A 12,730-nucleotide genomic window follows, 5' to 3' on the forward strand; every position below is an offset into this window, starting at 1 on the left:
TTACGGCTGGGTGGGGTCTCATTACACACCACATCTTTCACGGTGTCTCATGCTGGGTACACACTGGCTGGTATATCATTCATACAATCCGTGAACGATCTATCGGCTGGACCACTGGCTCATATATACTGTACAGCCGATATGTGTGTTGACAGCGTAGTTCACAAGGCGGGCCTGCAGCATCTTGCAAATATATGTGTACATCTGTGTACAGCTGCCCGAAAGATATATTGGACAGAGAAACCATTGAATATGACATCACAAGTGTGCGGGCATATTCCGATGAGGTCTGCTGGCCAGACGTAGCGGTCGGACAATTGATGAGTGTGCATGAACTTTAGCAACTTTACCAGATTGCCCGTCAGCTGGACGGGCAAACTGTCGGCAAGTGTGTACCCAGCCTTAGGGGTCAATCCAATTTGTATGCGGAGGTTATGAGTTGCCGTTGCCACGGTGGTTCAGTGCCGGCAACGGCACCCGAACTCTTATCCCTGGCAGCCTGGTTTCTACCCCAATTCGCACAATTGGATTTCCTCCTTAATCTCTAGTATTTTGCCACACTGGCCCTTATTCCGAGTTGATCGCATATAGCAACTTTTTGCTGCTGGTGCGATCAACTTGACATCGGCTATGGGGTAGTGTATTTTAGCATAGCAGGGCAGCGATCGCTGGTGCAGCCCTGCTATGCTAAAAAAAGGTTCCTGCAAAACAAGACCAGGGTCAGACCTACTTACCCTGTGCGACGGATCCAGCGAGGAAAGTCCCGGGATTGACGTCAGACATCCGCCATCCAAACGCCTGGACACGCCTGCATTCTGCTGTCCACACCCAGAAAACGCTGAGTATCCGCCCCGGAACGCCTTCCCGCTGTCAATCTTCTTGCGATCGCTCTAGCAATCACTTTCTTCTCTCACCTGGTCGTTGCCCGGCGACGGCTGTTGCTGGGCAACGATGCGCGTGCGCATTGCTGGTGCCGCGCATGCGCAGTTCCGACCCGTTCGCACCACAGCGAAGAACCGCTGCGTGCGAATGGGCCGGAATGATCCCCACTATACTGTGTTTTTTGCTTCTTGTTATTGTTCATGTATTTATAAAGCATGAACATATTCTGTTGCACTTTTACAATTGAGAACAAACCCGTAATAAAATGAGACCGATAATAGGTAAGAGGGCCCTGCTCGCAAGCGTACAATCTATAGGGAAATAGAACGTGGGAGAATAATGACTACCTATTGTAAATGGCCCAGTCTGATTGCAGAGATTCTTGGACGGTTATATGATCCAGTCACACAGTAATGTGGCCCTGGGATCAGCAGGACGTGTGAGTGTAGAAAGAGAACATACTGTATGTAAGTACTGTGTGACGTGTGTACAGGAGGGGTAAGTGGGTAGAAGAGCTTATGGATGTTGGGGGTAATTCTGAGTTGATCGCAGCAGCAAGTTTGTTAGCAATTGGGCAAAACCATGTGCACTGCAGGGGGGGCAGATATAACATGTGCAGAGAGAGTTAGATTTGGGTGGGTTATTTTGTTTCTGTGCAGGGTAAATACTGGCTGCTTTATTTTTACACTGCAATTTAGATTTCAGTTTGAACACACCCCACCCAAATCTAACACTCTCTGCACATGTTATATCTGCCCCCCCTGCAGTGCACATGGTTTTGCCCAACTGCTAACAAATTTGCTGCTGCGATCAACTCAGAATTAGGCCCGTTATGTGAGTTGTTCTGGATAAGATTTGTTGTCAGGGAACAATTGATGGTTTGGAGGCTAGAGGAAAGTCTTGTAACGCTCTGTGTTCTGCTAATTAGGGAATAGTATCTCCCAATCGGCAATAACGACCAGCCAAGCACACCGCTAAATTAGAGCTGCTTATAAATGATAACACCCAGGTCTTAATGTCTTTTATTTGTCATGTTATTAATGTGGAATTGCATTTTAATGCCATGCTCCATTGGGAGAAATAATTGGAAGGAGGTGTGAGGCAGCACGCTCAGTCAGCGAGAGGTGATTTATTGTACAGAGGAGCCAGTTTTATTTCAGGCCACGATTAAGCAGCTCTTTGGTCTAGGCTCAGGCTGCTTCTGTGGAAGTAAACCCCCCGTTACGTCCTGACACACAGGCTGGCGGGGTGCGCTCGACGGAACAGCGGCAGCTCCACGCCCATACCATGAACTAGGTTTCCGCTGGTGATTAATGACCCCCGGAGCCCTGTGTAACAGTAGCGTTCACCTTTCTCAGCTGTGTGGTTGTCCCACATTCTGCTTAGATGTACAGGTTGAGTATCCAGAGCCGGCCTTAGGCATAGGCAAACTAGGCAATTGCCTAGGGCATTTGGTATGCTTAGGGGCACCAGCAGCTTCTGCTGATTAAAATGATATGCGGCATGCCTATATTCTGTGTGTGACTGCGGCAGTATCTGCATACGAAATGCTACATTGCAGTGTATTCCTGGAAATCACTGCAATGTAGCATTTCATATGCAGATACAGCCGCAGTCGCACACAGAATATAAGCATGCTGCATATCATTTTAATCAGCAGAAGCTGCTTGTGCAACCTAGCCACATAGCAATGCAAATAAGATGCATTTTCATAAACAAAAAAGGCGCCCGACGTTAGCAGAGCTGCCAGCTGACTCATGCCAGGCATCTCCTGCAGAACTAGCGGTGGTGCTAGGGGGCACCAGCCAAAATCTTGCCTAGGGCATCATATTGGTTAGGGCCGGCTCTGTGAGTATCCCTTATCCAAAATGCTTGATTTTTCCGTATTTTGGAATAATTGCATACCATAATGAGATATCATGGCGATGGGACCCAAGTCTAAGCACAAAATGCATTTATGTTTCATATACACCTTATACACACAGCCTGAAGGTCATTTTAGCCAATAACTTTGTGTGTTAAACAAAGTGTTTGTACGTTGAGCCATCAGAAAACAAAGGTGTCACTTTCTCTGTCTCGCTCAAAAAATTCCGTATTTCGGAATATTCCATATTTCAGAATATTTGGATATGGGATACTCAACCTGTATGTATATAGTTAATTCAAGTAACCAGATTCTTTACTGGTGAAAATAGGGAGGGCGTGCTGCAAGCCATAGCACCTAACCAGATTTTATAGCAGTGCATATTGGTGGTCATTCCGAGTTGATCGCTAGCTTCATTCGTTCGCTGTGCAGCAATGAGGCAAAAAAAACGGCACTTCTGCGCATGCGTATGTGGCGCAATGCGCACGCGCGACATACTATTACAACGAACGATGTAGTTTCACACAGGGTCTAGCGAAGCTTTTCAGTCGCACTGCTGGCCGCAGAGTGATTGACATGAAGTGGGCGTTTCTGGGTGTCAACTGACTGTTTTCAGGGAGTGTTCGAAAAAACGCTGGCGTGCCAGGAAAAAAGCAGGTGTGGCTGGGCGAACGCAGGGCGTGTTTGTGACGTCAAAACAGGAACTGGACAGTCTGAAGTGATCGCAAGCGCTGAGTAGGTTTTGAGCTACTCTGAAACTGCTCAAAAAAACTTTGTAGCTGCTCTGCGATCCTTTCGTTTGCACTTCTGCTAAGCTAAAATACACTCCCAGTGGGCGACGGTATAGCGTTTGCACGGCTGCTAAAAACGGCTAGCGAGCGAACCACTCGGAATGACCACCTTTGATGGTAATATGAGACTGGTTACTGTGCATTACACCCCCCATTAGTGCAGTCAGTGAGGCCGCGAGGGTCATCTCCGGTCCTGCTCCTTTGTATGAATTCACCAATCCTGTACCAACTGGCCAATAAAGACGTGAGCTTATATGTCAGTTTTGCAAAATAGAGAAGCATCACCCTCTATAAAGATATCTGGTTTTATGAAAGACTTACTGCATTGGATATACAGTATTTAATTAAGCAGATATACATTCAGTAATCGCAGCTCATAATTATTGGGGTCTCAGGGACCATCTTGCTTCATTGTTTCTGGCTCTCATCATAATATATGGTTTTGTATAACATGTATAATGTATATAATGCCTTCTGACCCTCCCATGTACCCCTTAAATGCTCGTCAGACGTCCCCATGTGCCATTAGATCTCCATTTGTGCCCACTAAATGCCCTCAGAAAGCTACTCGCATGCCATCAGACCTCCCTACATGCCTTTTACATGCACCTCATACATGCACTTAAAACTGATCTCTCCACATGATATCCGACCACCCCATGGGCCCTGTAAATGTCCCTCACACATCACTATCTGCTGTCAAATCCCCCACATGCCCCTTAAATGCACCTCATACAGTACCTCCTCATGTACCCCTAATATGCTCTTCTGATCTCCCCACATGTCATCAGACCTCCTCACATGCCCCTGATATGCTTTTCTGATCTCCCCACGTCATCAGACCTCCTCACGTGCCACTAATATGCTCTTCTGATCTCCCCACGTGTCATCAGACCTCCTCACATGCCCCTAATATGCTCTTCTGATCTCCCCATGTGTCGTAAGACCTCCTAACATGCCCCTAATATGCTTTTCTGATCTCCCCACATGCCATCAGACCTCCACACATGCCCCTAATATGCTCTTCTGATCTCCCCATGTGTCATCAGATGTCCCCATGTGCCGTTAGATCTCCATTTGTGCCCACTAAATGTCCTCAGAAAGCTACTCGCATGCCATCAGACCTCCCCACATGCCTTTTAAATGCACCTCATACATGCACTTAAAACTGATCCCTCCACATGATATCCGACCACCCCATGGGCCCTGTAAATGTCCCTCACACATCACTATCTGCTGTCAAATACCCCACATGCCCCTTAAATGCACCTCATACAGTACCTCCTCATGTACCCCTAATATGCTCTTCTGATCTCCCCACATGTCATCAGACCTCCTCACATGCCCCTATTATGCTCTTCTGATCTCCCCACATGTCATCAGACCTCCTCACATGCCCCTAATATGCTCTTCTGATCTCCCCACATGTCATCAGACCTCCTCACATGCCCCTAATATGCTCTTCTGATCTCCCCACATGTCATCAGTTTGCTTATACCATCTGTGTATAAGCAGGGATATCCCTTAAAACCTGGACTATTGGGGTGCCTTGAGGACTGCTTTTGGGAACCACTGATCTACACACTGCATATATCAGATCTACGCGGCAGATGACAGGGGTGAAGATTTTACTTCATACTTGGCTGGGATTTTACACTAAAAACATGATGACCGTCCTTTCTCCACCAAAACCCGCTTTTCCCCTTCCCTTACACCATTCTCGGGGCTCTTCTAATGAGATGGTGCCAGTGGCCTGTGGTGTCTCTCGCTGGTGGAACAGAAGGGCCTCCAAGCCTGGTAGTACGGAGTATCATTCAGAAATATGATGGTGGTACAGCTGTGGCATCATTTCTAAGGGGCATTTTTGTGTGTGGGACAGTGGAATAACTGTGTGTGGCATAATATGTAATAGGCATTACGGTGTGTGGTATAATATGTAGGGCATTACAGTGTGTGGCATAATGTGTAATGGATGTTACAGTGTCTGGCATAATGTGTAATCAGCATTACGGTGTGTGGCATTATGTGTAATGGGTGTTACGGTGTGTGGCATAATGTGTAAGGGGCATTACGGTGTGTGGCATAATGTGTAAGGGGCATTACGGTGTGTGACATAATGTGTAATGGGCATTACGGTGTGTGGCATAATGTGTAAGGGGCATTACGGTGTGTGGCATAATGTGTAATAAGCATTACAGCGTTTGGCATAATGTGTAAGGGGCATTACTGTGTGTTGCATAATGTGGCTATGCTTCTATTGTCATGTAGCCACTCCCCTAGTTTTGTGTGACCACGCCCCATCATGGCGCGTGACCACGCCCATTTTTACTATCAGTACCACTAAGGGGGGAAAAATAAAAAAATTCTACTTGCATGTGGCCTGATTAGAATGTCGACAAAACAGTCCCGTGGCGCATAGATCACTTACCTGCTAGTGCGGCTCCGGCTGTGTCTTATCCAGTACAGCGGTCGGGTGATGATGACTTCTAGCTGTAATTCCCTAACTCTATCCCTCCATTCCCACAACCCGACACTGATGTCGGCATTCTGCAGAATGTTAACTTATTGGACATTTTTCAGGTGTTGACATGTTCTGTGTTGACACCATAACTAAACATTGTGGTGTTGACACGGCTGTTGTATATTGTGATTATCTACGTACTCTAGTGACTGCACAGCACTGCTGTGTAGTGAGTCCGGTTGCTGTGTGGTGAGTCCGGTTGCTGTGTGGTGAGTCCGGTTGCTGTGTGGTGAGTCCGGTTGCTGTGTGGTGAGTCCGGTTGGTTGCTGTGTAGTGAGTCCGGTTGCTGTGTAGTGAGTCCGGTTGCGGTGTAGTGAGTCCGGTTGCGGTGTAGTGAGTCCGGTTGCGGTGTAGTGAGTCCGGTTGCGGTGTAGTGAGTCCGGTTGCTGTGTGGTGAGTCCGGTTGCTGTGTAGTGAGTCCGATTAGAAGTAAAACATTATTTAAGTACTAGTTACCAGCCCATCAGAATGACCGAATAACATAACAGTAATGTCAGCGACTGTGCGTGCCCGAATGGTGTCACACTTCAATTGTAGTGGCCGCCGGTGCGCAAAACACTTTAATTCCCCCCATAGAGATGAGGAGCATCGTTAGGATTTTTTTATTCGTATTAATTATACTGCAACAAAATTTGCTGCACAATAAGAACCTGTTAATAAATAATAAATGAATAAATAAATAAATAGTGTAATACAGTCTTTTGTATATGTTAGTTAAAAATCAGCTTTACTCCTTTATATATCCTGTTGCTTAAAATAAATACAAAATTGTCTCTTTAATTGAAAGTAGAACCTGCTTCCATGACCGACACAGGGGCGTCTTTGGGACGGCTCCCGTGTTTCGGAACTCATTACTGGTTCTATTCAGACAGGACACGAGAACGTCTGACCTACACTGTATTGCTTCCACTTTATCTCCGAGCAGCAGAATAGAAATCAGGCCCCAAGTCGCTCAGGCGATGCAAGGTCCCGAATATCACATAATGCTGCAATCTTCAGGCGTTTGTAAAGCTGCTTTCTCAGTAACGGTTATTCAAGTGTAAAAATCAAATTGTTTCACTTTCATGTCCATGCCTCTGAATTCCTATTACACCACTGGAAAACAATATACTTGTACCCTCAATCCATCTTCTATTAAAATGCCCCGGGAATGCAAGGGCATCACTTCTCCATCCGTGATATTTGCCTGGATTCTCTCCAGTATCTTGGAAAGACCTAATGCATTCTTAGAAATACATATTATATTTTCTAGGTTTCCTTCTGCTTTGTGTCTGCAAACCAGTAATCCCATTATCATTCTCTGCAATTACCATCCACTCGCACAGCATGATGCACACTCTATAGGCCCATATAGACGGGCCGATTTGGGAGAGATGTGTGCTGAGCGAACCGCTCAGCACACATCTCTCCCGCCGCTCAGCACAGCGCGATCTGTGCTAAGCGTGCGGGGGGAGACGGGGGGGGAGACGGGGGGGGGGGGGGGGGGGGGGGGGGGCGCGCTTTCTTCACCCAGCGGGTGAAGTGAACGACCCACTAGGGGCTGCGCATCGCTATCGCTGAGGGGGCTACACACGGACCGATCGTGCTGACATTCTAAGCAATCTAGTCAGATTGCTTAGAATATCGCTCTGTGAGTACCCCCCTTTAGGGTCAGATGTATTACGCCTGGAGAAGTGATAAAGCAGTGATAAGTGGAAGGTGATAATGCACTAGCCAATCCGCTAATAACTGTCAATTTACATATTGGAGCTGATTGGCTGGTGCGTTATCGGGTGGTCTTCAGTTTGCCGGCTGTCGGGGTCCTGGCGCACAGTATACCGGTACCGTAATCCAGACAGCCGGCATACCGACACCTTTTCTCCCTCTTGTGGGTCCACGACCATGCAGACAAGTTATCTGGAAAGGAAGGTAGAAGGAGGAGGCAGTGGGGAGGGAACGGGTGACTGTCCCAGTCCTGGGATTGAAACCAGTTTGGTGGATTGCTGGAGATGTTTGTGGCATGAAAATAGCAGGAGCCAGATACGAGTTTTCCCAGAGTAAGTCGAACGTTGGCTGCTGTATATATATGCTCTCTATAGGAGTCCACTAAATGATGCTCCTAAAATATTTAACCCCATTGCTGCGGAGAATGAGTCCCGCTCATCCGCTACAGTGAAGCGTGGGCTTTAAAAAATAAAATAATTGGTTCACCAATTTGAAATTTCAATGGTAAAACAAGAAGATTTGATATATTTTATTTAAAATGGATTTTCTGAAATTTCGAAGTCTTCTGAAAAAAATAATTTAATTTGTGTGGGTTCTACATTAAAAAAATGTTAAAAAAATCTGTGATATTGATGTTATATGCGCAAATGTCGAAAATTAGCCTCAGCACAGGGGTGAGGAAATCCTCAGCAGAAGGGTGTATTCCTTTGCTGACAGACATTGAGCTTTATGCGTTTTATGAATGCAGTTTTTGGTTTTATGTCTCCGCTGCAAACACATATATTTCTAAGAGCACGTCTAATGAATTCATATTGTGAGAAAAGACATTTAATGTTTGGGCCCCTTTTTAGGTTGAATCTGAAAAATGCAGTTCCAAATGAAAGTATAAATACAGATAATTAAAGCTTATCCTGCATAATAAATATACATACAAAACAAAGTGACGTCAATCCCTACTTAAGGAAACCTCAGGGTATGACAAAAACAGTATAATGATCCAGCGTCCTTTAGTTCACATTAGTAATAGACGTGTAGAATACATTTAATTGGCGCCCTTACTCTCCTAATGACACGCTGATAACGGCAGAACAAAGACTCCGTTTTTCAGATGCATCCTATAGTATGACACTAATTACCCTTTATACCGCGATATCTTGTAGGACGGCGACGAGTTCAGTCCGATTTCCACCAGTGCTGATATAGTGCGAGTTCCGGATCCCCAGATGTCTATGGTAAGTGCAACTTTTACTCCTCATTCCCTATTCTCCTGGCTCATTCCAAGTGATAGATAAATGACTTTGTACACGTTATTGTGCAGGGACATTAGCTGGGAAGTGCTGGAGATACAGGGTGTTATCTTTACACCAGGGTTGTTTTATTACCGGAATAGTTTAGTAGACATGCAGTTAATGCATTTTTATTTTAGCATTCACAACCCGCAGTGTTCTAAATGCTGAAATGCCATCTGCATGTTTTGGAGTGTTTTTATTGTATTGTTTTATATGTTATTGCAATGATTTTATGGTGTACATTTTACTTTTTACTCGTTTATTGCACATATTTATCATCCTATTCACTTGGGTCTTCCATAACGTTCTAAAAATGTTTTCTAGCACACATTCATCCTTCCCACTAATTATCTGTAGGTGGCCAATTTACTAAACTCCTAAGAGAGCCACAGAACATCTCCCAGTCCCAAGCACCTACTGGCAAATACAGAGTGATCTGGTTTCTGTAGCAGCAGTTATTGACAGGAAGGGACATTCTTAGATTCTATATTCTGTTGAACATGTTTTCTGGTTTTGCCTGCTGCAGGTTGAGTTTTGCCTTTTTGTCTTTGTAGGAGAATCTAGTGGAGAGCAAACACCACAAACTTGCCAGAAGCCTGCGGAGCGGCCCCTCAGACCATGACCTGAAGCCAAACGCCGCCACGCGGGATCAGCTCAATGTGAGTGGCACACTCTCGGACAATATCACGCAATGTCATTCCGGTGCGGCTTCTCAGTCGGGTGCAACGCTGATTGTTTTTCCTAGTCCTGCGCATGCAACTGATTCGCCAAAAAGTTGCATTGCACTTGAGTCCTGCGGTGTGTACGCACAGGAACGGCTGAGATGTGTATTGGAAAGGTACTGGGCAGTGACTGGGAGGTGGCTATTCAGTCCAACAAAGTTTTGAGGCCATATTCTGATGAGAATCTGCACCTAGAATGGGGCTACTACAAGTTACAGTGGTGTGACCGATCTGGCCACACCCACCCAGCAATGATCACACCCAGATGGATCTGGCCGCACCCACACTGAACTGATCCACCCAGATGGATCTGGCCACCACCACCCAGCAATGATCATACCCAGATGGATCTGGCCACCACCACACAGCACTGATCACACCCAGATGGATCTGGCCACCACCACACAGCACTGATCACACCCAGATGGATCTGGCCACCACCACACAGCACTGATCACACCCAGATGGATCTGGCCCCCACCACACAGCACTGATCACACCCAGATGGATCTGGCCTCCACCACACAGCACTGATCACACCTAGATGGATCTGGCCACCACCACCACACAGCACTGATCACACCCAGATGGATCTGGCCTCCACCACACAGCACTGATCACACCCAGATGGATCTGGCCACCACCACCACACAGCACTGATCACACCCAGATAGATCTGGCCTCCACCACACAGCACTGATCACACCCAGATGGATCTGGCCTCCACCACACAGCACTGATCACACCCAGATGGATCTGGCCACCACCACACAGCACTGATCACACCCAGATGGATCTGGCCTCCACCACACAGCACTGATCACACCCAGATGGATCTGGCCACCACCACACAGCACTGATCACACCCAGATGGATCTGGCCACCACCACACAGCACTGATCACACCCAGATGGATCTGGCCTCCACCACACAGAACTGATCACACCCAGATGGATCTGGCCACCACCACACAGCACTGATCACACCCAGATGGATCTGGCCTCCACCACACAGAACTGATCACACCCAGATGGATCTGGCCACCACCACACAGCACTGATCACACCCAGATTGATCTGGCCTCCACCACACAGCACTGATCACACCCAGATGGATCTGGCCACCACCACACAGCACTGATCACACCCAGATGAATCTGGCCTCCACCACACAGCACTGATCACACCCAGATGAATCTGGCCTCCACCACACAGCACTGATCACACCCAGATGAATCTGGCCTCCACCACACAGCACTGTTCACACCCAGATGGATCTGGCCCCCACCACACAGCACTGATCACACCCAGATGGATCTGGCCTCCACCACACAGCACTGATCACACCCAGATGGATCTGGCCACCACCACACAGCACTGATCACACCCAGATGGATCTGGCCACCACCACACAGCAATGATCACACCCAGATGGATCTGGCCTCCACCACACAGCACTGATCACACCCAGATGGATCTGGCCTCCACCACACAGCACTGATCACACCCAGATGGATCTGGCCACCACCACCACACAGCACTGATCACACCCAGATAGATCTGGCCTCCACCACACAGCACTGATCACACCCAGATGGATCTGACCACCACCACACAGCACTGATCACACCCAGATGGATCTGGCCACCACCACACAGCACTGATCACACCCAGATGGATCTGGCCTCTACCACACAGCACTGATCACACCCAGATGGATCTGGCCTCCACCACACAGAACTGATCACACCCAGATGGATCTGGCCACCACCACACAGCACTGATCACACCCATATGGATCTGGCCTCCACCACACAGCACTGATCACACCCAGATGGATCTGGCCACCACCACACAGCACTGATCACACCCAGATGGATCTGACCACCACCACACAGCACTGATCACACCCAGATGGATCTGGCCACCACCACACAGCACTGATCACACCCAGATGGATCTGGCCTCTACCACACAGCACTGATCACACCCAGATGGATCTGGCCTCCACCACACAGAACTGATCACACCCAGATGGATCTGGCCACCACCACACAGCACTGATCACACCCATATGGATCTGGCCTCCACCACACAGCACTGATCACACCCAGATGGATCTGGCCTCCACCACACAGCACTGATCACACCCAGATGGATCTGGCCACCACCACACAGCACTGATCACACCCAGATGGATCTGGCCACCACCACACAGCACTGATCACACCCAGATGGATCTGGCCTCCACCACACAGCACTGATCACACCCAGATGGATCTGGCCACCACCACACAGCACTGATCACACCCAGATGGATCTAGCCTCCACCACACAGCACTGATCACACCCAGATGGATCTGGCCACCACCACACAGCACTGATCACACCCAGATGGATCTGGCCACCACCACACAGCAATGATCACACCCAGATGGATCTGGCCACCACCACACAGCACTGATCACACCCAGATGGATCTGGCCGCACCCACACTGAAGCCACCACCACACAGCACTGATCATACCCAGATGGATCTGGCCTACACCACACAGCACTGATCACACCCAGGGGTAAATTTACTAAGATGGGAGTTCTATTTAAGATGGGATGTTGCCCATAGCAACTAATCAGATTCCAGGTATTATCTTCTAGAAGGGGCTAGATAAATGAGACGTAGAATCTGATTGGTTGCTATGGGCAACATCCCATCTTAAATAGAACTCCCATCTTAGTAAATTTACGCCCCCAGATGGATCTGGCCACCACCACACAGCAATGATCACACCCAGATGGATCTGGCCACACCCACACAGCAGTAATCACACCCAGATGGATCTGGCCACACCCACACAGCAGTGATCACACCCAGATGGATCTGGCCCAGAGGCGTAGCTAGGGTTTTCGGAGCCCAGGGCAAGATGGAAAATGGCGCCGCCCCCCCCCCCCCCCCCCAAA

General features: G+C 48.0%; 1 protein-coding gene across 4 annotated transcripts in view; it reads left to right on the forward strand.

Annotated features, from left to right (window-relative positions):
* Positions 1–12,730, forward strand: part of PIK3C3 (phosphatidylinositol 3-kinase catalytic subunit type 3) — a 365,653-nt gene that overhangs the window by 136,437 nt on the left and 216,486 nt on the right. For all 4 annotated transcript variants that reach the window (XM_063958224.1, XM_063958242.1, XM_063958250.1 and 1 more), the window contains 2 exons: positions 8,923–8,994; positions 9,606–9,710. In XM_063958224.1, coding sequence (XP_063814294.1) covers positions 8,923–8,994; positions 9,606–9,710 — 177 coding nt within the window. The remainder of the gene's footprint in view (positions 1–8,922; positions 8,995–9,605; positions 9,711–12,730) is intronic.

Source organism: Pseudophryne corroboree, chromosome 1, assembly GCF_028390025.1.
Source record: "Pseudophryne corroboree isolate aPseCor3 chromosome 1, aPseCor3.hap2, whole genome shotgun sequence".
Lineage (NCBI taxonomy): Eukaryota > Metazoa > Chordata > Amphibia > Anura > Myobatrachidae > Pseudophryne > Pseudophryne corroboree.